Below are 24,701 nucleotides of genomic sequence, written 5' to 3' on the forward strand. Positions count from 1 at the left end.
ATTTTATTTTATTTTATTTTATTTTATTTTATTTTATTTATTTTATTTTATTTTATTTTATTTTATTTTATTTTATTTTATTTTATTTTTATTTTATTTTATTTTATTTTATTTTATTTTATTTTATTTTATTTTATTTTATTTTATTATTTTATTTTATTTTTATTTTATTTTATTTATTTAACATGGATTATGTTCCATTATGTTTATTTAACATGGATTATGTATAATCCATGGATGGATTTATGCGTAAAGGAAACACTCTGGTGCTTTAGCTCAAGGGGCTTAGGGTACCAGTTCAAAAGCTTCGATTGTTCAGAGGACACCAGCTGCTCAATTACGCAGCCCCAAACATTCAGGGCTGCTCGATCGATATGTTAACCGATGTCTGGAAGACACCCCACTGCCCAGCTGAATCCTCAGCCACAGCATGACACACCATCCCTGTCTCACTGAGTCCTTTCCCCCAGCTCCATGCCATGGTGGCAGGACATCTCGCAGAGCTTTGTTGTGCTGATGCTTGGGTGTGGAATAACACAAAGTTATCTGTCCCCTTACAGGGCATTTATAAAGAGACTTCGACAACTGGGGTGTGCCTGTGGAGGAAAAGAGTGGTTCAAGTGACTTCGCTGAAGCTCGGAAAGAAGCACGTGGGGACAAGCCCCTGCCTCTCGTGCTGCCCTGTGCTCGGTTACAGCTCCCTGCCCATGCTGGCAGCATGCGCCTGCTCCGGCCTTGTGGAAGGCAGCAGGAGGGGGACAGGCAGTGAGCGGTGCAGCAAGGTGGGAAATACCAAAAAGAACCAAAACACACCAGGTGGAAACGTCCATGAATAAATACAATTCTACAACCGACAGAAGTATATTAAGAGCAGGTGCTTATATCATGGTGACTGTCTGAGGAACCGCTCCATTACGTGCTGGTGAGAGTAGGCAGAAAGCAACCTCCGTTTACCCACCAACATGAACAAGGCAAGCTCCTGCGCTGAAACCTTTACAGGCTGCTGAAGGGCTGTGATGTGCAGATTTCCAGCTTCTCCCTATACATTAGCATCTCTTATTCTGCAAACGATGCTCTGATTGCACAAAGTATTTAGACATATACAGAGATTTATTTAGTTTTATTTATTTATTTATTTCTAAAGAAGGGAAATGACAATGCAAAGAAAGCAGTGGTTTCTCCAGTGGGGAGCTCTAAGACATAGCGACCTCACATGTGAAGACCACGTGTTTGCCGCTGCAGTGAACCAGGCCAAGCGCTTGGACCTTCTCTGAAATAATATAACAGGCAAAAAAAAAAAAAAAAAAAAGAAAAATAAAAGGCTTTCGGCTGTATCAGGTTTCCTGCTCTGCATCACTTGGACTCCAGTGCCAGTGTAGTGCAGGAATAAGGAAATGGAAGGGATGGTGCAGGGAGCAATGCTGTTTTCGGAGGCTGTCCTGGCTTAAATGCAAGCAAAACTACTTCTTAAACAGCAGGACATGCAGCACCTTACCCCTGGTTTTCTGGCAGTGGAGGCACCGACCGGCTGACGGGCCATTAAGTACCAGTGTCCTGACACAGCACGCGGGAAGGGGCCCTTTAACAGATAAAATATAGGTGTATATATACACACACACACTCCCAGAGAGATATACACATACCAAAGCTACCAGCTTGTGAACTACAGCAGCCCCGTGGACACACTGAGGGTTTTTCCATTTGAAAGAGGAGCCGGAGGCACCTGGTTCGTTTGCCGTCTTTTTCTGGGCAGCCCCTGCCTTTTCTCTGGCACCGGCTGCTGCTGCCGGTGCTCAGGGAGAGGGATGCGAAGGACTGAAGGGCTCCAGTTAGTTAATTTATTTTAATGAATATAAATTAATGCAGTTTTCTTTTCTCTGGCTTGCAGATATTAAAGGCCAGTATGACTCATGAGCGTGCTCTGTCTTATCGCTGGTGGCAAGAAGACATTAATCAGCTCTGATGGTGGCTCCTACAGCCCTGCTACAGGTGGGGAACAGGCACGAAGGGCTGGGTAAGGGCAAAGGGCCGCACACTCTCCGGCTGCTGCAGGCACAGATCTACCTGCATGGGGGACCCCAAGTAATTTTAACACCCAGCATCTCTGCGTTGGCTCATCCCCACGTGGCTTAGGACTCCTCTAGTGGTAAAAAAGATACCTTGGAGGATGGAGGGCTATCAAACTGGTTGGCCAGTGATGACAGTAACAATGATGTCAGAAGCTATTGTAAACCTCCCTGTAAAAGATGGAGAGCTGCTTCAGTTAGGGTGTATTTTTAGCTTGTTTTGCTGCTTTTTTCATGAGTTGTTTTACATTTATCTCTGTTAGCTAGCAGGGGACTCCAAAAACACCCGACCTCCACGTGAGTAGGACAACAAAACCAGTTGGCTTGGGGCATGATCAGGGATCCTTCTGTCAGGGATATCTGGAGCAAGAGACAACAAGGAGAAAGAAGCAGCAGCAGAAACAGAGCATATTTATTAAAAAACAAAACAAAACAAAAACCAAGAAAACAGCAACAACTGAAAATAATGTTACGGACCTGCTCCCAGGACAGAGGTGCTGAACTGCTGTGACGTGTGGGATCACACTAAACTCTCCCTCCCACCTTCTCATGAGGGTCTAATCTTCCCTGCAACGGCTGCATAGTGCTTTTTCCCCATGAAAACTGGAGGAAAGACAACAAAAGAAGTGCGAAATTAGAAGCAGGAGTAAAGTATGGCACTCCTTGGCCAAACCTATAAGCACTAAAATGCTTCACCAGTTTAATGTCATTTCACAGGGTAATCCTTAGCCAGCCTTGTCCAGAGACACTAGCAGGCTGCTTCGGTGCTCAGTGGTGCAAATCATTGAGTTGCACAGGGAAAATACAAGGAGAGGGAATGATTAAGTGCTTTCACCTACCTTTTTTTATGTGACCTTAACCCTCTGACCCCCTTCATAAAGTGAATTCTGCTCAGTTACAGTAGTCTGAGTCCTCTGAAGTCAATGGGGTTGCATTAAAGCAACAGAGTTTTACCTTGGTTGGACAATCCCATAGCATTGTGGGCCAACATTATTATTTTTGTACAGCTCACCAACTGTTCTGGGATAGAGTGATCTCTGCATCACCTCTTGAGTGAAAAAAGGTCTTTTTTTTTTCCAGAATTAGTCAGTCTTTGCTTTTGCCACAATGCTTCAAGAGAAACAGGTCAGCAATGAGACAAATAGACGAACAGTTTAGTTACTTCTCATCTCTGCATCACTACTTGAGTAATCCCCCCAAAAGATAAAAGGATATTTTAGGACAACCACGCCCACAGAAAACAGAGCTAAACTTGTACAACAAATGTTTCAAATAATGAGGAAGGTTCTTCAAATGTATTCCCACCTGTCTGAGGGTCAAGGAGTTACTGGGTCAGATATGAAAAAAGAGCTGGGAAACGCTGAGCCACCACAAGGATATTCTAACACAAAGGCTCGGATGGCAGTGATGGATGGTTTTCGTTTTCCGGTGAGTACAGGTGCATCAGGGCTAGGAACCAAGTTTTGGCATAAAAATAATAGGAAGCAGTTCTCTTAGCTCTGAAGCTGAAACATGCATTTAGTATCAGCCCAGTCCTACCACTACTTGCTGCCAGCAGGGACCCTTTCCATGATTTCAATGGCAGCAAAGTCATGTAAGAATAAACCCCCTTCTAAACCTCTAAATATGTACAGCTATGTAAATTCAGTCAGCAATCGAAACTTAGAGTTGGAATGCCTTCTTCCATGAAGAAGGCCACACTTTAAAAGCAGACCAATCTACCTCACGTACAGTATACACAAGAAAATTAAGAAACCTCTTTAATAGTCTTTGATTACAGCCTCATAGCATTAATTAATACTCAGAAGAGAGCTCACTGTGACAAGAGGAGTCACTGCTTTTTAAAACGGAGGAACAGGAGGCCCTGAGGTGTGCATCCTCCCTGGCTGGGAGTCACCTCCCCACGTGTCCTCCTGCGAGACCAGGAGGCCAGGCACCCTCTCCTGTCAGCCGGGAGAGGCCGGACCCTTGAGAGGACAAGTTCTCCATGTCTCTGAGACACTGGGTTGAGTCGGGTAACTGCCTTACGGAGCCGCTTTTCCCTATCCATGAAGCTTGGAAAATGGGTTCGAACCGGACACCTAGCCTTGGGTGGATAAAGTGGTTTAGGGGATGATGAGCCTTGCCATTTTGTTCGGAGACTGTTCTTCCATGTGTTACGAACTAGTCGCTTGAAGGGCAGGAGCTCCCCTACCCTGAGCTCAGTTTGGGTCTCAGGTCTTTGCTTACTTGCTTCTGCTTCACTCAGGAGACAGAACATGGACAAGAACTCAAGGCTGCCCCTTTCCCAGGTAAGTATCCTAAAACCACCGATCTTATCATATTTTTTTTTCTCTCTCATGCCAAAATGTTATTAAATTATAATAACAAGTAATTTAACTTCTTCCAGGTAGCATAAAACAATATAAACGTGAGGCACATCCTTTCAATACCTTTCTTTCAGAGTGCCTGCCTTTCTGGTGACTACAATGCTTCCTTGTCCCTTTAGACAGCAGCATCAATCATTCACCAATTTGGCTGCTTAATGATGAGGGGCCGTCCTTTTTCTCTTGGGCATGATCCTGTAAAGGCTTTGAGAGGACCACAGCTGGGAAGTGGAGGTGTGTTTCATGAATCCAGACAGGTCCCCAAGCACGGTGGGGATCAGCACCGGGCCCACAGCAGGCAGCAAAGACAAGGCTTGTCCAAAGGCGTATAGAGGATATTTAATGCCAGAGGCTGAGCCGGGGGGTGGTACCCGACAATGTGGGATTTAGGTGTTGACAACGACAGGCAGAGTAACAAGACCCTTTTGAATGTTACCATGTCTCCCACTGAAATCTGAGATGGAGTCTCACTATTCTGGGTAATGGTCAGTGTTTTAGGAGCCGGTGGTGTCAAGGATATGCTGCTATGTAAATCAGGTTGTTACTTCTAAAAAAGCTTCATTTCACCACTGAGACCAGGATGCGAACAAACCTGACTTAGAAAAAACTGTTTACTTCAGAATACACAGTAAAAATCTATCTTATTCTATATTGGAGTTAAACACTAGATTAGTGAGCAAACAGCTTAAAGAGCTTGTTAAAATCAAGTGAAACAAAAGCAATCTGTGGCAAAGGATATGCTGTGGAAGGCAGGGACGGGTGTATTGAGGCTGGTGGTGCTGATGGGGAAGGGCACCAGAGGTAAACACTGTCCTTGGTGGGTATGTGAAGTGCAGCCTGTGCCTGAGCGCGACTTTTAGGACCCCAAAGAAGGAGAGGTGGGCACCAAGTGCTCTGTCAGAGGGACTGGTCAGACCCAACAACTAACACCACTCTTTGTATCTTTATTTGCCTTTAGAGGAGGTTGTTTTGGTCCTGTTGGGTGTAAAGGAAGGAGCTGCCTCTTCCTTTCCGTGGCTCCTCAGTGATCGCTGCTGTGAAGGCATCTGTTCAGGGCCAAAGGAGAATGAACAGGACCTTTTCCTCTCCTGGGCAGAACAAGGCGTTAATGGTCTAGTGGAAGTAATTCTGTATCGCAAAGGAAGTTGATAAAATAGAACATAAACTTCTCTAATGGAGGATTTAATTACCAGAAAAACCAGACTGAATGAAGCAGTTGAGCAGAACTATTTCATCGCTGAAGAGGCAACGATTATTAATCCCCTTTCTCCAAGCCGGAATTATTTATTCAGGAGGCCTCGGACTGCCAGGAATTAACACGTGCCTGTGTGTGTGGATGTGCTCGCATGTCTTTTGTGTGTGTGTGTGTGTCTTTGCATCCAGACGCTCACTACGCTTTAAAAAGTCTCAGATTTTCTGTGACTTCACACAGATTTCCAGCTAAACTGGTGTATCCACATGATCAAGCTGAAACTAACCAAAGTAATCAGGTCTAAAGGCTGGAAAGTAGGCACAACAGTAATGAATCAAAAGGCTTAAAAAGCTCTTAAATTGCTATTTCATTCTTCAACACACAAGCATGGCTATCAAGGTTTAACTGCAGCAGAAGGACTTATTTATTTTATTTGAGAAACAGGCACTTCTCCGAAGCCCTCTATTAGTCGATATATCAGCTTGTTCATGTTTTATGTTGTTGTTTTTCCAATATACAGTTGGAAAAGAAATAACTGTGCCTGACGAGGCCGGGATGTATGCCTGTAAAGTTTTAAACGCAGTTCTGGTATTTAGCCTTTAAACTTAATGAGATTAAACACAGAATCCATCCATATAATTTACCCTAATGACTGCTTTGTAGTTGTTTTCGTCAGCCAAATCGCGTTAGAGTGTCTGCCATGGTCGGGCACTAGCAGCTACTTTTGGAGGAGAAAATAGGCTGAGAGCCACCCGCACTGAACTCAGCCACGGCCAAAGTGCCCAGGTGTGGGCTGGGGGCTCCCAGCACGCCGGGAAGCCCTGGCAGGGACCTCCAGGTGATGGGGACAAGGGGCACGTGCGGGGCTGCCACCTCCGTGCCCCCTTTTGCCTTTCCTGGACCATGCTGTGCTCAGCCCCCACAACAGGAGCAGGGCTGAAGCTGGAGCACGTCCCCTCTGAAGCCCCTCTGTGGGGGAAGCCAATGGTACTCGTGACCCAAGAAAGGGGTGTGAGAGTAACCCAAAAAGATGATGTTAGAGGTGGACACAGCTCAGTTAAATCTGAATGAGAACATACTGTCTGCAGATCCGTGGCACCTATGGATAAAAATCGGTTTGTGCATCTCGAGCAAACGCAAACTGATGTCTAAGCCACTGGGAAAAATGGTCAACGAACAGTGAAAGAACAATTTTACTTGGCATTTTATTCACTTAACAGAAACATTCACTTATCAGGTATCACTGAAGTGCATTTACAGAACTTAGCAGCAAATTCACATATGTAAATTCAGATTTATTTTCTCTTGTTGTCTTTTTTGTTTCTTTTTCTTTTTTACAAATATTACAAATGTACAGCCATTAGTACAGTATTGCCATTCACTCATGCGTGTTATGTACAGAAATCTTCGCTAAAGAGTTACTACTGAGCGAGTTTTCCTTTGCTTCAGGAAATGCTGCATTGTAGGTCATGCGTGCTTCTGGGAGGTGGTCCCACCACACTCTGTCGCTGCACGTAACGAGAAGTAGACATCTAAGGTCACATTCAACCCTAGTGCAAGCAGGTGCAACTCCACTGCCTTCAAAGGGATCGGCTGGTGCCTGCCTGCAGCAGGGGCTCAGTTAGATCCCCACCCCTAGATTCGTTCTGGCAGCTGAAGCCAAGATTAGGTTTAGGTATTTCTTGCAACAAAGGATAATTCAATCTCACCACACTTCTCTTTTTGTCCTTCAGAATAACCAGGCGTGGCGTTTTGCTGTCACCTTAGCGAGCTGATGTCGTGCCAGGGCTGGAGGAGGGTGGATGAGGGCAGGGAGATGTTAAGGAGGAGCCTTTGAGGTCTCTTGTGTGCTAGGTGAAGACTAACTTGAAGAGGAAAAGTAGAAGACATGCTTCCCCATGTCCGACGGGTTTCTGCTAGAGCCCTGGTCCTCCTCTGTGGTTGCCTGGTGGCTCCTCTCCCTTGGTGGGAGCAGATGAAGCCCCTGGGACCACCACTGCTGGCACCACGAGCGGCATCTCCTGCCCCACCAGTCCTGGGACTGACCACAAGCCCTCCCGCCGCCCCCAGGTGCCTTTGCTGCCCAGGATTTACAGGGCGGCTGCAGCAGCGATGGCTGTGTTGGAGGAAAGGACCACGTGAAGGTAGCGGGAAGCTTCAGGAGATGTTAGAAATATTCTGAGTTCTAATCAGAATTCCTGACAAAGTGGTCAAAGCATTGACAAAGTGGTTACTACAAAATGCTTCCATTACTGACATGTCTCTCTCTTTTTTTTTCTTTTTTTTTTTTTTTCTTAACTATTTCTACTCTAAGTTTTTTTTTTTTTATATTTTTGGTAGTTAATATGGAATGTATTATTTTGTTGAAAAGGTTTCTGGGAGGGGACAGCTTTCTTTTATCTAATTTAAAAATCCTAGTTTATCACAATTGTTTTTATACAAGACACTATAGATACATCTTGTAGTTTATAATCTAAAAATAAAATCTCATCAAAATACTGTAGCTATTCTATTGTGGGCGTCAATAAACAATGTATTTACTGTATATGGCTCTCCAAACATGATAAACCCTATACAAAGAGCATCTATCTTTATTGATAGGAACAGTTTCCCGTGTAAAGGAAATTACATGGAAAAATATGAGCCTTATGTTGTTTGAAAAGTAACTCAGCTTGACAGTTCTGAGAAAATACCAAGACAATTATCACAAATCAGTAGCAGCATGTTATATACAGATTTAAAGAGAATCACAGGAATAAAAAGAAAAAAAGTAGTTATATACCCGCAAATTCTGTCATTTAAAAAGAAAAGAAAAGAAAAGAAAACAAAACATTTAAAGAAATATACAGGGCATTTGAAGGTTGGTTCTGCAGTGGGACTATCAAAGCTCAGTTCTCCCATGACGGTATCTTCTGCCTTCTGATTAAGTTTGGGATGGTTTGAAGCTGAGATTATATTAAACCCAGCCACAGTTATGAAGATGTTTAGTTGTTAGGTGTTACTCATCTCCTAACTGAAAAAAACCACCTGATTTTCAGACTGCAAACGAATATGAATAATAATAATACTTGCCATTTATACAGAGCTAGAATCTGGAAACTTACATGGAGTAAGATCTTACCCAAGCCCGTAGTTGTATCTACTGCACTTATATCAACTGGACTATGTGCTGATGTGGAGCTCACAGTAAGAGCGACTGCACCGTACACTGTTGTGGTGTCTGACCAGAGAACTTTGCTCCTGCCAAGTTCTTCAGACACGAAGCAGGTAAGTATTATTATCCCCATTTAACAGATGGAGAAACTGAGGCAGGAAAGAGACAAGTATCAAACGTGCTGTCTAGTTTGGGATGTCTCAGTTGTGGCTACCCAACCCAGCGATTTTTCAGCTGTAGGGAGCATCCTGAGCTCACACTGACTCAGTTTAGAGCGCTGGACCCTTGGGATCTTTGTGGTCTGAGGCTCCAGCCTGACTGATTTGGAGCAGAGTGGTCCTCACCCCCAGCCCTGGCAGGGCAGTGTAGAGGTGGACAGAGGAGAGCGTCTGCCCCTGCGGCGCAGACTGAGGGACAGCCGGGTGGCCCTGCTCCCTGTTGATGCCTACAGGTCACGTGGGATGAACTGGGCTCAGATAATTAAAATTTGCAGCGTGCAAAACTCATGGCCAGATTTGAAAATTTGGTGGGAAGTAGTTTGGCCGCGGCGCCAGAGGGAGTAAGTGTAAACACCAAGGGAAAGCCGGTGCCTGGCTTTGTGCTCAGAGACAGCAGTGGGAATCAGTTTAAAAATGCTGCATATCTTCAAGGCCCAAATTCTTTCTCACAGATTTAGGCAGCGAGCTGGATGATTTTTGCATAGAGGTTAGATACCTTTTTTTTTTTTTTTTGTGGATGATTATGGATGCTCAGAGACCTGCTGTGTGCCTGGGGTACTTCCATCTCTGCGTACTATTTTCTGTTATTTGGTGACAACTCTTTCACTGATTGTGTGAGGGAAAACAAACTCTATTTGGGATCAGCCAGGTGGCCTGCTAATGCCTCAAATTGTTAATACCAACAGCGATAAACTATGAAAAGCAGAATCTTTGTGGGATTGGCATTATTATTTGGGCAGGTACATTCTTGGGAAGGGGTCGTGAAAAAGTGGTTTTCTAAAGTCGACTTCAGTGCATCAGAGACATTTATATTTACGTATTTCCAATACAGAATCAAAAGAAAATATTCCCATGGAGTTTGCTATTAAATGCCAAACTGTTTCAATTCTCTCGGCTCACGCATCCTGCCTAGCCTCCTCTCCAGCTGATTTGATCTGGCCACATAGCAAAGGTCTCGAGTGATTTACACAGTTAGTAGGAACTGATCTTGCTCTGGGGGTTTCTTCACCCAGGTGCCCAGACCGGCTTTCTGAAATGCTTTAAACAGCTGCTGCTTGACAGACTGGTACGTCTGAGCCACCAGCTTCGCCTCGCTGTACACCGATGGCATGTCTCCATGGCTTGGTGTTCGTGTGCTCAGCTGCAGAACAAGAGTCAGAGAAGAGGAAAAATGGAATAATAATAAAAAAATCAACCCATGAGCCAAAAGAAACAGGAGGCTTCAGTAGCCGTATAATCTTCCTGTCTACATTTCATAAGCAACAAACAAACTATCACTGTGCTTGTTGGGTTTGCTTTTGGTTTAACAACAACAGCAAAAAAACCCAAAACAACAGGAGAGCAATGAATGCCCACGACACTGTTTCGAACCGTTGCAAAGAGGAATGAGGTAAACAGATTTGCCTTGGAGTGGGCATCAGCAGCAGCAAATCTTAGTGTGCTTTGCAATGGCAAACATCTGCCTCTCGGTTAAAATGATTTTTAGAAATGAAAGGGAAAAATCTTGTCTTGGAATCTTTAAAGAATGTGCACAAGTTAGCTGAGTAGCTCAGGGCTTCAAAGCAACACTATGAGGCTGCAGGAGGAAAGTCTCCTGCTGCACCCTCCCTTTCCCTTCTTTAATCTGTTATTGTCAGAAATGCTGTGAAACCTGCCCAGGACAGGGCAGAAATCAGTGTCAGGATTTGTACCAGTGCTGGAGGGAAGGAGGCCAGTGCAGGAAAGCGGAGCAAGCGCCGAGCTGCCAGACAGACAGCCGCCTGCAGCCCTCACGGCCCCGAGCGCGCACGCAGCAGTACGCACCCTCTGTTTTCACAAGGACCAAGCAGACAACTTTCCCTGACCTGCCAAAGCCTTAACAGCGCCAAAGCAGTGGTGAGTCTTTGACATTATACGAAAGAAACTGAAATCTGGAAAATGCCTTAAAGCAAGCAGGCAGGTCCAGCGCTTACAAGCCAGGGAAATAGCACCCTGTAGGAAAAAACACTGTCAAAGCACAGCCTTGGCGAGTGATCAACACTGCTTTCCTTCTCTGTTAAAAGCCGAAATGCTGAAAGAGGGACTGCAGGAAAAAGTCCACAGGAACACGCAGCCTGAAATGAGCTGCTCTGCTTCGCTTGGTGCCATCTGGGCACACAGCACGGGCCTGCTCGGCCCCGGGGTCTGTAGGCCCAGCCAGCGAGGGAGAGCGATGCTCCAGCTGGGGGTACATGGGCCGCAAACCGCCTACAGCCCTGCCATAGGCTTGTCCCAGGATTTGTTCCTGTGAAGATCCCTCCATTTTGGGTAGCAGCAGGAGTGTGCTTCACCTCCCGTCCCATGGCAGGTCGGGACCTGTGTCACCACACTGTGACAGAGCACAGGGCACGAAGCCCAGGCTGGTCCCTTCTGCTGTCCCCAGCCTCCAGGTCCCTGCTACTGCTCGGTATGGATGAGTCCCATCAGACTCCTTTCCTGGGGTGTCCTGCAGAGCAGAACAAGCCCTTTGAGCTCATCCTCACACCTCCCCACCATGCCTGTCCTTATGCCTTCCTGGATGACCTTGGCAGTGGAAGCGGCTGCAGACTTCCCTGCCATCATTCTGCCTTGTTCTTTCCCATTCATTTCCCCGTTGGAAAAAGGTTTGGGCACTTAATAAAATCATTTTTGTCTTGTCCTCATTTTTTCACACCCTACATGGACTACAGAATGATTCTGGACAAGCCTCATTATAGCAAAATAACACTACAGCAGTGAAAGGAGAAGGGCTGGAGACGCATTGCTTTTTCCCTGCTGCTCCTCCTGGAGGTGGCAGGGTCAGGTTTGCTGCCTTGGTCCCTGCCTCCACCAGCACCTCCTTGAAAGGTTAGGCAAGAGGAGAAACGGTGACATCAGAACCAGGAATAATGACAGAAAAATGCCTCATACAAGCATTCAGGAGACAATGTGCTCCCTGATAAATTGCCAAATCCTATTCATGTAAAACAACAACATTGGCTTGAAATTACTTTAAAAAACACCCCTTTTCCCTGGGTTGGCTTGGAGCCTGAATGCAGAAAATGTTCTCATTTTGTTAGGCCCATTTCTGTTTCAAAATGCTCGTACCCAGATCTCCTCAGCTTCATTTCCCACCTGTCAGCAAGAGCAAGGTGCTGAGGCACCCACCTGGCCCTGGCAGGAGGTGGTTGCTCCCTGCTCCCCACTCCCTCTCGCTCTCCTTTCTTGCCTGAACTCTTTTTGCTTTAATTTCTTTATTCCACATCAAGCTTCTTCCTACATTTCCTACATCCCTAAGCTCCACCTTCTAGTTCTCAACCATCCATCTGACCTGCCACTGACTCCTGTCTGTGGGAAGTAAAGTGAAGCGTGAAGGCAGGCTGACCACGGTGCCATTTCAAATAGGGGGAGTTCATGGCCATCTTTCCTAGAGAAAGTGGGGCTGTTGAGGACTGGTGGCTATTTTAACTAATACAGCCTGTAGTTTTAATGCCGTGAGATTGTACTGCTGCTGAGGGTAATGAAATCAGAAAGCCTTCAGCACCTGGTCACTCACCTTGTGGCAAACAGCTTTGTCATTGTATAGATTTATCAGTGATAAATAACTCATCTGGGGGAGTGGGGAGGAAGAGGGGAATGGGTAATCCATAGCACCTCCTTCTGTCAGTTAACTTGGGTGAGACTGGGAGCAGTTTAAGTTGGGAGTCTAAACCCCTGTGTAGGCAATGAAGTGATGTAGATGCATCCAGGGCAATGACAAATACTTCCCTCAGGCCTCTGAGACTTGGTGAGTTGAACACTCCCCTTGGAGACAAAGAGATACTTGGGGTGAGACATGAAAAATTCCCCAGTTCTGCTTGTGTGGACACTCAGCACTGTCTTGGCTTTTCACTGCTCATTTGAGCTTGGCTCCAGTGCCATGGAGAGCCAGAACACCCATCTCCCCTCCAAACCTGCCTGGGTTTCTGCTGCTGGCTTTCTCTGTGCTCTCAGCTACTGCAGCTGACCCCACAGGGTCTCTTACCATGAGATTGCCAAGACAGGGTTGATTCCTGGGTAAGGACTAGACCACCACGGGCAGGCAGCAATGTTCCGTCACTGTGTCAGGTTTACCTTGCCATGAAGCTTTGCCCATCGAGCGAAGAACATGTGCTTGCAGAGCCGTGAGGGGCTCCCGCAGTTCCTCTTCCCCGTTGTGGCATTGATAACCTCCAGGTCGGCGTTCCCCACAATCCAGTTCACGCTGAAGCCAGGAGATTTTCCAGGCTGACGAGCATCAGCATGACTAACCCCTGGCAGGAGAGAAGGACACCAGTAACACCCAGAGCACCAAACCTTCAGAGGCTGAGAACATGTGGTCGTTCATTGCGGCACATGCAATGTCCCTGGGTGAATGCACTGCAGGTGCTCTTGCTCCTGTCACTGCTGGTTAAATGTGACTGGTCTGAGCACCTTAGAGAGATAACGTGCAATTCCCCCAGTTCTGCTTGTGTGGACACTCAGCACTGTCTTGGGCACTGCCAGGGATGGGGCAGCCACAGATCCTCTGGGCAACCTGTTCCAGTGCCTCACCACCCTCATAGTAAACAATTTCTTCCTTTTATCTAACCTAAATCTGACCTGTTTCAGTTTAAAGCCATTCCCCTCTGTCCTATCACTACACCCCTGACCAAGAGTCCCTCCCCAGCTCTCCTGCAGCCCCCTTTAGGCCCTGGCAGGCTGCTGTAAGGTCTCCCTAAAGCCTTCTCTTCTCCAGGCTGAACAACCCCAACTCTCACTCTCTCAGTTTGTAATGTATGGTGTTGACAGCAGTGTCATGGTTGTTGAATGAAATCTTCCAGAAAGGCTTTAATGGAATGACCAGTTTTTAAAGGAACTAAACAAATTGCTTTTGCCAGGAGTTCCTTCAAGTGAGCTTTTCCTGGTCTAGTGTATTTATCTGCTATCAGTTGTGGGGACCTTCTCTGTGATGGATACTCTTGATCATAGGTGATATAAACATGGGATAAGAAAATATGAAAGATGCATTCGAGCACCACAGAGAGATTATTATATCCAAGTTAATGAAGATCCTGTAGACACCAGAGACCAACACATAAAATCACTCCTCGCATTGCGTCTGCCCACAAGATGCCTACCCTCTATGGAAGCGACAATCTCTTCAAGATCTAGTTAAATTCACCATGGCAGTATTTCGGACATGCTTAAGTGTGATACATCTTTACTTTTAGACAGTTACAGCAGTGATGTTTTCAGTTGCCTGTGGTGACTGAATGACCTCTGTGTCATTCACATGGCCAATTTTGGACATCTGAATAACAATCTGCAGTCCACTATGGAGCCTACGTGGGTGAGATCTCCCTTGGCTCTAATGGAGGGTAGGCTGCGAGGTCAGCTGTGGATGTCTGTGTGCCAGAGTTTTTGCTAATCAGGTGTATTCCTGACCCTTCTTAATCATTTACTGAGCATCGTCCTTTTCATGATGTCTACCTCCTTCCCTCTTCTCGTGCCTGAAACCAGGAAAAGATTAGTCTTTGTGAGGAGATAAGAGGAATAAAGTGCGTATTTTATTTTCCAGTACAGGAGTGAGCTCTGCTTCGCCCTGCTCATTAGTGCTTCTGGGAGCAGACAGCTAACATCTGGAGCTTCCCAAGCTGGAAAAGACAGAGCAATCTGAAGCGGTCCAAGTATGTTGGACAACGTGGGCACTGGATGATGTGGAAGGAGGTGGGAACTGGTAGAAATGAGGCATCTGCCACTGCCTTTAAACATGGTGAGCTGGATAAGCCCCTGAGAGGGACTGTGATGGAGGAGGAGGGCTGTGCAGGGCTGGTGGTGGTGGGGACGCTGCCTTCATGGCAGCTCCTGCCTGCGGCCCCTCAGCAATGTCAGCGAGGGACATGCTTCCCTTCTGCGCCTTCCAGCATGGTCCCTTCTGCCCCGGGAGGGAGCTGCAAGAGCCTGGCAGGACTGAGCACACACACTGAGAGAAGTGTGGCCACTGAAGGGAAAAGAATACATGGCACATCCACTTTGTACTGGTGGCAAAGCTGGAACTGCAGAAATCAGCTCAGTCACTGGGACTGAACTCACTACCGTGTAGAAGAGAATTACAGCTAAATCATAACCTCACCCAGGATTTGTAAACACATTCATGGCGTATTAATACCTCGTTCAATTTTTTTTTTCCACCTGATATAGCAGATCAGTCTGCATCTAAGATTCCAGTTCACCTAGGCAACAGACTATAAACTGAAAGCCTGAAAATCAGATAGCTCCCGGAGCTATTGAAACGCCTCTGTACAGAACAAGATGCAAACAGATCAAAATCTGCTGTTTGACACTACACATCGGCTCTGTCAAGATAGCACCCAAAAAGAATGAGTGCCAAAAAAAATGCGATAGCAAACACCCTCCCGTGAGAAGCTGCCACAGATGACAAAATCAGTAAGAAGGCCGCGTTTCCACCGTGCAGAGGAAACAGAAAAGCTGCACTGGGGCCAGAGCAGGCTGTGGGTGCCCACCAGTGCGGAGGTGTGGGCTGTACACCCCGTCCCATGCCCAGCCCCAGACCTCCCTCTGCTCTTGGTGGGTGTCTTTGAGAGCAGGGGACTTGCATTATGCCTGGAAAATGCTCTGTGCCAGTTCTGCTTTCACACTTTTTCTTCCCAGCTATCATATGTCAGTATGCATATTTAGGTAAGTGGAAGATATTTTCACATCGTTGTCTGAATGCAAGAGAAGAGGCTTCAAAGCAAACACCATGAGACTCATGCCAGACGCAAATGGGATGGCAGACCTGGATATATTCTGTGATTGTTGTTTTTGATCCTTTTTGTAACATTTTTCTTCAAGTTTTCCTTTTGACAAGTAATTGTTCTGACTTTGTTTGAAAGGTAACTCCCAAATAATCTAGATCATTTTCTCTCCTTTATGTAAAACATCCTCCTTAAAACCAACACAACAAAGAGTACAATAGGAGACTGTAGGAACTTGAAGGAAAAGAAAAGGCTTTGTACAAGCAATATGAACTTGAGCATTGTGGGATATGAAATGAAATCTGTTCTCATTCTCCTCTCCCTCCTAGCAAAGCCTCTCGCCTCTTCACTATACCCTTTAGAACGGCCTCAGTCTTAAGAGAAATAAAAATTAAACAGTGTTTTTCTTTCTTTTAAAACACACACCCAAGAGTAATTCCAGTGAATGAAAGGATTTCCATCTGGCTGGGACTACTATGAGTAGAAAAGCTCACTGATTATTTATCTGTGGGGCCAAGGAGATATTTCACGATATCTCATCACACAGCATGACTCTTCTCTCCACTGAAATGCTCGTAGCATTATGACGAAGTGCCAAAATAATCAGTCTCCTTATAATTGGAGGTCTCCTGCAATTTAAAATCCCCAGCTGCTCTGATCCCTGCGAGGGGAGTGGGAGGTGGAATGCCCTGGTCGAGGTTGCTGTGGTTTGGTCTTTAATGAATTCGGTACGGCTTTTGGTAGGTGGTCATTCCCACAGTCACTGAATATGTTGTCGGCACAGTTTTCCAGCTAAGAGAAATGCAGCACAAGCCTCGGTGATGTAAGTTTTAAGCAGGGCTGCAGTGTGGGCTCCCTAGGACTTGTGGGGGAGGGACGATTACAAATAATGGCTTTAGAGACAAAAACAATGTAGACAGAGAGAGACAGATTCCTCCCACTGCTTCTCCTAGGCTGAAGAAAACCCACAAACACTTCTGAAAGCAAAGCGAAAGCTTTTTCAAACAGAAGTCTCAGGGAAGGAGGAAGCCAGCCACGAAGCATGCAGCTACTTAGAGTGCCACCAGTGCCCCTTTGATGCACTTCTAACTGCCCTGAAATCTCTGGCAATTACTCATGGATATAAATACACACTTGAGCCATTACGTCTTCTCTGCAAGTCCAACCCAGCCAAACAACGGCTATTCTGTGGTTAAATCCCTTGTTGCATTTTCAGTCCTCCAGCGGGTCAGGCTGGGTGTGATTTTGATCTTAATGTATGGGTGGGCTTGCAACGACCTAGGGCTGGCAGAAGAGGCACGGGATGCGAACAGCTTCCCCGGCGGGAGATGCAGATGCCTCCTGCAAGCAGGGGTGTGCTAGCAAAATAACAACCAGGTTTGGGAAGTGGGGAGGTTTTTCCTTCCTCCCTCCCATGGTGTGGTGTGGGAAGGAAGAGGGGGCTGAGTGGTGCCCAGGCTGGACCAGGGCAGGAGGGACACGGAGGAGGGCGAGCAGTGTGGAGCACAGTTTCCTGCATACTTGCATTACACAGGCTTTGGCTAGCTGCACTGAAGAGTTAAAAATTGAGATAAGCTGTTCAAACAAGATAAGCCTTTTGACCTATTCACCTTATAACACATACATGCATATTACACTTACCAGATGTACTAAACCACACAGAACCTGAGAATTTCCCCAGTGGCTAAACTATCACTTCTGCCTCAGCTAAACTAATTCTGTCACAAGGACATATAAACAGAAAAAAAAAACAAAAAACAAGAAATAGATAAAGGATAAAACAACACTTGCCTGACTTAGGGACCTAGAGGGCTATGAAAGGCAATGTTACACCCCACTAAAGCATCCCAACCTCCCATCTCTGTACTCCTGACATCGTACCGGTGTCTCAGTGAATCCTCCTGGAAAACAGTTATCCGTGTCTAAGAGCAAAATAAGGGTCTGATTCTGTGCAGAGCTGGTGTCCTTACACTCACATGCCTCATGGGGATCTGAAAGGAATTCAAGACTGTGGGATTTTGCTGGGATGAGGCTGGGCAGCTGCTGCCTGGCTGGGGGTTAAGGAAGCTGGGGTGGAGATGGGGAGAGATGAAGAAGAAAGGACCAGAGACCTGGGGTAGGGAGAAGGGCTGGAAAGAAGTGGTGGCAATGGAAGAAGCCCAAAAAATAGCTGGGAACCACCAAGCTGCTCACAAAACCGGCAGCAGGCTCAGCAGGGAGCAGCAATGCCTCCAGGAGGTGTCCTGGGGAGGCAGGGCCTCCTGCATGAACCCCCAGCCATCTGATGGCCATTTGCCCTGAGTACGACTGGTGAAGGAGCAGGGCTCCAACTAAGGGGCACTGCTGGGGGGTTGCATGCATGGGTCCAGAGATGTGAGGACAGCTTCTCCTGGCTCTGCACCTTTGTACCCTCTCTGGGTGAGGGAGAGCAGGATGAAAGATTTAAACTAAAATGTACTGAACGTTTCCTCTTTTTTATTATTTTTTATTTATTTTTTATTACGAATACCTTTTTCCCACTTAGTATATTGACGGGTTTCCTAGTCAGCTTATATCCACTACTGATCTTTTTCATGGTCACTGAATTTAAAAGCATGTTTCTTCATTCTACACAATCATACTCAGCAGGAAAAAAGAAGGCACGGGCTAATCGTTTACTCACAAACATGTAAAGTTTCCTGTCAGTGACCTGCGCAATTAGCAGTGGGAGAGGGGCTCGTTTGTCTCGCAGGCAGGTGTTCGCTTACCACTGAGAAGCAGCTGATTGCGCCGGTACGAAGCTGGCAGCTGACCAATGTCTTCTATTCTATGGCTCATTACCCGGGAAAGGTGACCAGTGTGACAGAGGCTTCCCACAATGATGCTGTGCAAGTACATGGGTTCGATGAAGGAGCTGAGGAGCGCACCTTGGAGCCCAAGGATGTTCCATCTGGAAAAGAAATTCGGGAGAGAGAAAACACACGGGTGGAGGAATGGCCACAAGAGAGCAGCCCTGGGAAAATCAGCAAAGGCCAACACATGGGTTGGAGGGATGAAGGGTGGAACCACTCCTGTCCTTGTCCTATCACGCACGAAGCACTGCACTGATGGTTTATTATACTCCTGTGGGACTGATTCTCCCCACACAATGTTTTTAGATTACTGTGATGCCACTGACTCAAGGGACGTATTTCTGTCTTCTGTTATTGCAGAGGCTTCCTGTGAAGAACTATTCTTTATACAAGCATTTTGGTTTGATTAAAGTTAATTTAGCATGTCTTTAGCAGAATCCATGTATCTACCTATCTATCTACCTATCTACCTACCTATCTATTTATTTTCTGCACATACCCTTTTTCAATTGCAAGGGTAGAGCTATAATGAGTGCTTCTGTCATTCTACCTTTACCTACCCTTTGTCCTACATTACTACCATCCCTATTCATACAGGCAAGATGCCATGTGACTTAGGTTGCCAAAATTATCACAAAGGTCTTCTGAATAATTTTTGAGAACCTCATAGGCTGACATTTCCTTGCACAAATGGACATGCAGATATGAAGACATCTATACGAAACAAATCCTGTTCCTGATAGGCAATTTATTTGTAACCAACAGTTTGACTCGTTCTAAAGTGTTCCCAGAGACGAACCTGTCTCACCTTGCTGCTGTCTCAAAGGGACAACAAAATGATGGTGAAAACCTTGGTGTCTTCAGTCTGTTTATGACTGAGTTCCTTACTAGTGGATTAGTTGCCAGAACCGTCATTTATTTTAATTCCCTACACGTTTTTACATCATGCTAGGCACATATATGATTGGGTTCTGAGTTCTTCAGGGGATAGGTGACTGGTTAAAAATTGGAAAAAAGAAAGAAAAACAAAAAAGAGGATGAGATGTTGTGTGATGCAGTTATCTTCTGTAGCAAACCTGCTCAGCTCAGCCCATCTAACAAGGAGTTGTTCCCCACCACACAAACACTAATGTGCTCTCTTACCCTTGGACAATATTTTTATGTAAGCTGAATGCTGTCAATCTGTTTGAATAGTTTTGAGTTCAGGAGTTCAAACTGAAAACTCGTCGGAAAATGTAGTTTTGCAGAGTGTATTTTGGCTCATTAAAAACCAAAACACCGGCAACATTTGGAACTCTGTGGCTGACTGAAGTAGAGGGTGAGAGGTGCCTGCTATTTAAGGCAACAACCAGTGGCTGCCATGCTAAATAATGTGTTTAAAGCACAATCTCCATCAGCAGCAAGCATTATGTAGCTAATTTCTTACATCATTGTTCTTTTCATTAATTAACATTTCTCAACCGTTAGTGCAATTATTGCAGTGCCTCAGTGCTGTATGTCTCTTTTCATGATTAATAAGGAGTCATTATATTTCCCTTTCCTGAAGCAGTCAATTAACACGGAATACTTTCCATTAATTACTGAATGTTTAAAACCAGCATGCTGTACCTGGAGAGCAATCTGCTCTAGGAACCTGTGACACCAATTGCTTTAAAAAGTTCTCTTTAAATTTTATTCCAAAAACACAAGCAATTTAGCTGGCTATATTAATTTGCCTCCGAAGCAGGGCTGTGAATGAGAAACATCTTTTAATCTCATGCAAGAAAAGGCAGCCATCTGGCTGCCGAGGATTTCAGAGTCAGACTCTCCCTGTCTCCCTCTGTAAATGCAGGTCATTAAAGTAATGTGTTCATCTACATAAAACTCAAATGGAATATAAAAGGTAATATTTATATACAAACAATTTAGTCCCACAATTTAAACAGTCATTGATTTTATGAAACATTTACTTTAGTTGATCAGATTTGCATAACTTCGTTTCAGAAAAAAAAAAGTGTGGTCATTCCTGCAAATAACATCACTTTTAAAGGAAAGAACTAGCTGCCTCTTTGAATAAATATCTTACCATGATGCAAAATTAATAATGCAAGCTTAAGAAATTGAGTTGAGTTCAGATAACAGCACTATGCCTCAAATGAGCTTCTGAGGACAGTAAAAAAATTAGACAGTGATATCTCTGTCCAGTTGGAAGCTTGTGAGATTTTGGTGTTGTTTTTAATATTTGACGTTTCCTTAAAAAAAAAAAAGTATGATTGAAGGAGAGAATAAAAACAGCTAAACAGAAAAACAACATATGTTCAACAATATTGGAATTTTAATGATATGCACATCACAAGAAATCATCTGAGCTTTATTTACCAAAATAGGAAATAGTGTTCAGATCATAAATTACAAGGTAATAGTGATTATTTCATTTAAATTCTTTGCATGGAACCTGCCTTTTCTTTAGAGATATTTCTCTGCCTAATTCTGAACATGTTCACCCTAGCATATAAAGGGATTGGGATGTCAATGGAATTACATTATTGTAAATCATAGTATAAGCACGATCAGGTCAGCCCCTATGTGTCAAAAGCATTTCATAAACATTAATTAATTCTCACAATGCTTAAGGGAGGTAAAACCCCGTTTTTATACACACTGGGAAATCAAGGCGGAAAGGCAGCACGATTTGCTGATGTCTGTGGCATTATTCCCATCCCGAAAGAAGACCCAGAAAGGTTTGGTGGGGTGGGTGGGGGCACAAAACTCCTATATCAGCAGTGGTAGGTAAAAGTGGCTATAAGATTGGGTGGAGGGGTGAGACTGAATAAAACAGGGGACATACATGGCACGAGAGCAAGTCGTGCCTGGTGGGGAGAAGGTGGTGTAAAAACCATGCTGTCCTAGAAACAGATACCATCCTGCGGTAGAAAGGGGAAAAAAAAGCAGAAAAGGTGCCAACATCAACAAGACAAGATTCAGAGGGGAAAGCAGCTTGGATGTCTTGATGGATTTCCTTGAGCAACACCAAGGCTGGTGTCCACCTTCATGGCAGGGGGGAAACAGGATGAGGGTGGCACCGGCACTGCTACCGAGGGCAAGTGACGTGGGGCTGGTGGCTTTCTGGTTTGGCATGGCCTTAGTTTGGCTGCAACCATGCAGGGAAGAGGGAGAAAGAAAAAGAAAAAAAAAAAAAAAAAGAAAAAAAAAAAAAAAAAGAAAAAAAAGAAGGAGCTTTGCTTGCAAGTCTGGCCCAGGTTCAGTGTTTGGCTGGTTGCTTCATTCTGGAAAGCAGCCCTGAGCATGTGCACGATTCCCACCATGCCAGCACAAGCCCTAGGAAAAGAGGTGCCCTGCGCTGAGCTGACCAAGCAAAACGAGACCCTTGCACTGCCGCTCCTGCCCTTCAGAGCACAGGAAAAGCATGTTACTGATGGGGGAAGTGTTCACTTATTCCGTTTCTGGTCTGTGGATAAACAGACCTACCTTAACGGGCTGCCAGTTCAGCATTTTGCAAAAGGAATAGACTTAACTGACAAATACTGGGGGGAAGGTTTCTTGTTCTGTGTGGTGTTCATCCCTTGACCAACAAACACGAATACTGCACTGAATTGTAACAACAAAACTTGGTCCTTTGATAACTGAGCACCTAACATTTTTTTTTTTTTTTAAGGTGGATGACAAGGAAAGTTCTCTGAGCAACAGTGAAGCTATCAATACGGGTGTTCATTTCTGAAGGAGCAATTTCTCTATAGCCTAATTTAGGTGCATGAAAGTAGCTGTGTTCCCATCTGTAACAAAGTGCTCACTTCAAATGCAGCTTTTCAAAATAAAATTATTATTCAGAGCAATGCAGTGTTACATTTTGGGTCCTCAATATATCAAAGTGACTTTTCTCACTATGAAGAAATATGCTGTATCATTCTGAATTTTCCTAATTGAGCAAGATTTTAAGGGCTGTTTTCAAGGCCAGGCATCTCTCTAATAACTTATATGCTGTGTGCTCCTTAATAACCCTTACACTAAAGAGAAAATCAACCCACTGCTCCCTTAGTCACAGATCATTGAAAAAAAAAAAAGCACAACAAAATCTTCAGCAAGCAGGATCAACAAAAACAAATGTCTTCCCTTTTCACCTAAATATGGGAGCTTTCGGTGCTTAAATGGAAGGAAAGAATACCCTTCCTTTTGTTCAAACAGCAGATATTACTGCACTGTTTACAAAGACAAAATCCAGCGTCTGGTTTTCAATATAGATAATCCTTAAATCAATATATTTTTGCCTGTTTGTCAATCATGGAAATGCCAGCGGCGAGCTGGGAGGCATCCCAGACCAAGGCAGCCTTTCTTTAATGAGACGCCGTGCTCTCCCGGCCCCACCGAGCCCCAGCCGGCTCCTGCGCTCCTCGCCAACCAACACCACCGGCGAGGCGTTCGGGGAAATACATCCCCAAGCCGCCCCCAAGATATTTTCAGCCTTGGTTAGCACGTGGCATCATTCAAAGAGAAACTTTGGTGCCTGCCTGCCCTCAAATCGCTTCAAAACTAAGATGTGGAGAAATTGGCATCGATGCTTCACAATGTGTTGGGGAGCAGTGTCCACCTGCCGTCGAAGCTGAGGCTGAAGTGTCTCCTCGGGACCTTTGGAAACCTCGTCTGTTAAAACGCACTGCTGATGAATTTCAAAGCTTATTTTGTTAAGGCTTTTAATAAAAGACACACTATTTGTGTCGTTATTAAGAGCTTTAAGTCTTACCCACTTGGCGTGTTGTTAACCTCCTGTACCACAGTTTCTATTACCGATATTTCCAGCTATGCTTCACACAATATAAATTGTTATTCACGGTGGCCTGTGCTCAGCAGAACACCTGTGGTGTTCCTATTTATATGACCATTTAGCTATTATTGGTTTGGAAACTGGAACTAGTGCATTAGTTTTTGATCTGTATTTTAACAGTGGGTGGTTTATATATGTTTTCTGGAATATACCTCGTGGTGAAAGATTGAAATTGAAATCTCAGTCACACAGAAAGGGGTTAAGAGGGAGAATTACAAATCATGTGCACAAATCATCTCTAATTGAAGATCTCGCTGTGCTAATTGATTTTCATTTACATTAATATGCAGCCTTTGAAGTAGCTTTTCTTAACAGTTACCTTGTCAGGCTCAGCCTTCTGTTAACAATGGCTCTGGTCGACGGGCTAACGCTAAAATAGATCTAAGAATGCCAGTTTCTAACACTGACTTTTAGTCTTGCATTTTTATACGCTACATTTAAATACAGTTTAATGTGCCCAAATCATCTTGTAAAGTGCTCTTCAGATTCCCACTGCTAAATCCTGAAACAGTGCTTTAAGACCGCATTACCTTGCAATACTCCGAAGATATTCTCAAAAAAGATTCCTCTAGCTTACAATGTAAACTACAAACCTTATCCATGGGACAGGAATAGACTGTCAGGGCCGTAATGCCAAGCTTGGAGGTCCTTTGTTACTGTTTGTGACATTTTATAGGGGAGGTATAATTTAGATGTTCTAGGTCTTATTTAACCTCCAGGCTTAATGCCACTGTTTCTGTGAAGTACAAGGAAGCTGATGACCATTAACCTGGTAGCAAGAAAATACACAGTCTTTTAAAGGTGACCTTTTAAGAAGCTGTAGTAAGAAAACAATTTTAAGGCCAGAGCTTACAAGATACACGCCGAATTCTGGCTTTTATTTGCTGTATAAAGACAATGTTTGTGAGGACTGTTTCCCTCAAATCCTGTGTAAACACGTTCTTCAGGCCTGCACCCTGCAAGGGCAGCTGCGGATTGGCAGTTGGTAGAGGCCAACTTCTGGAAGAGGACAAGCGCCTCGTCTCATGCATTTACTGGCACGTTCATACACTATTAGATGCAAGTTGGATGCACGGAGAGCTGGCACCTCTCCAGAGTAAATACATCACCTAGGTCAGCTTAAGATCTCCAGTCCAGTTGCTGAGGTGTATCAAGGAAGAGGTTCTTGGGGAAGAGCAGTGCACTGCACAACTCAGCCTCCAAAGGGACACCCAGACGAGAACCAATTTTTTAAGTTAACCTTAGCACTGACCAGTTGGATTTAGATCCTCAAATTTGCACACATTTGTATGGTAATGATGAATGACCTGGGAACACTGGT

At 44.9% G+C, this 24,701-nt stretch overlaps 1 protein-coding gene across 3 annotated transcripts in view; it reads right to left on the reverse strand.

The window, feature by feature from the left end:
- Window positions 1-5,770: 5,770 nt before the first annotated feature.
- ADARB2 (adenosine deaminase RNA specific B2 (inactive)) overlaps window positions 5,771-24,701 on the reverse strand; it is a gene marked incomplete at its 5' end in the record, with an annotated part of 313,600 nt that continues 294,669 nt past the window's right edge. For 2 of the 3 annotated variants that reach the window (XM_080578921.1, XM_080578919.1), the window contains 3 exons: window positions 5,777-10,137; window positions 13,086-13,264; window positions 18,478-18,659. In XM_080578921.1, the coding sequence (XP_080435047.1) occupies window positions 9,961-10,137; window positions 13,086-13,264; window positions 18,478-18,659 (538 nt within the window). In that variant the 3' untranslated portion in view covers window positions 5,777-9,960. Of the gene's footprint in view, window positions 10,138-13,085; window positions 13,265-18,477; window positions 18,660-24,701 lie in introns of all 3 variants that reach the window. The other variant, XM_080578920.1, reaches the window with a different exon arrangement.

Source organism: Anser brachyrhynchus (assembly GCF_964034855.1).
Source record: "Anser brachyrhynchus genome assembly, chromosome: 2".
Lineage (NCBI taxonomy): Eukaryota > Metazoa > Chordata > Aves > Anseriformes > Anatidae > Anser > Anser brachyrhynchus.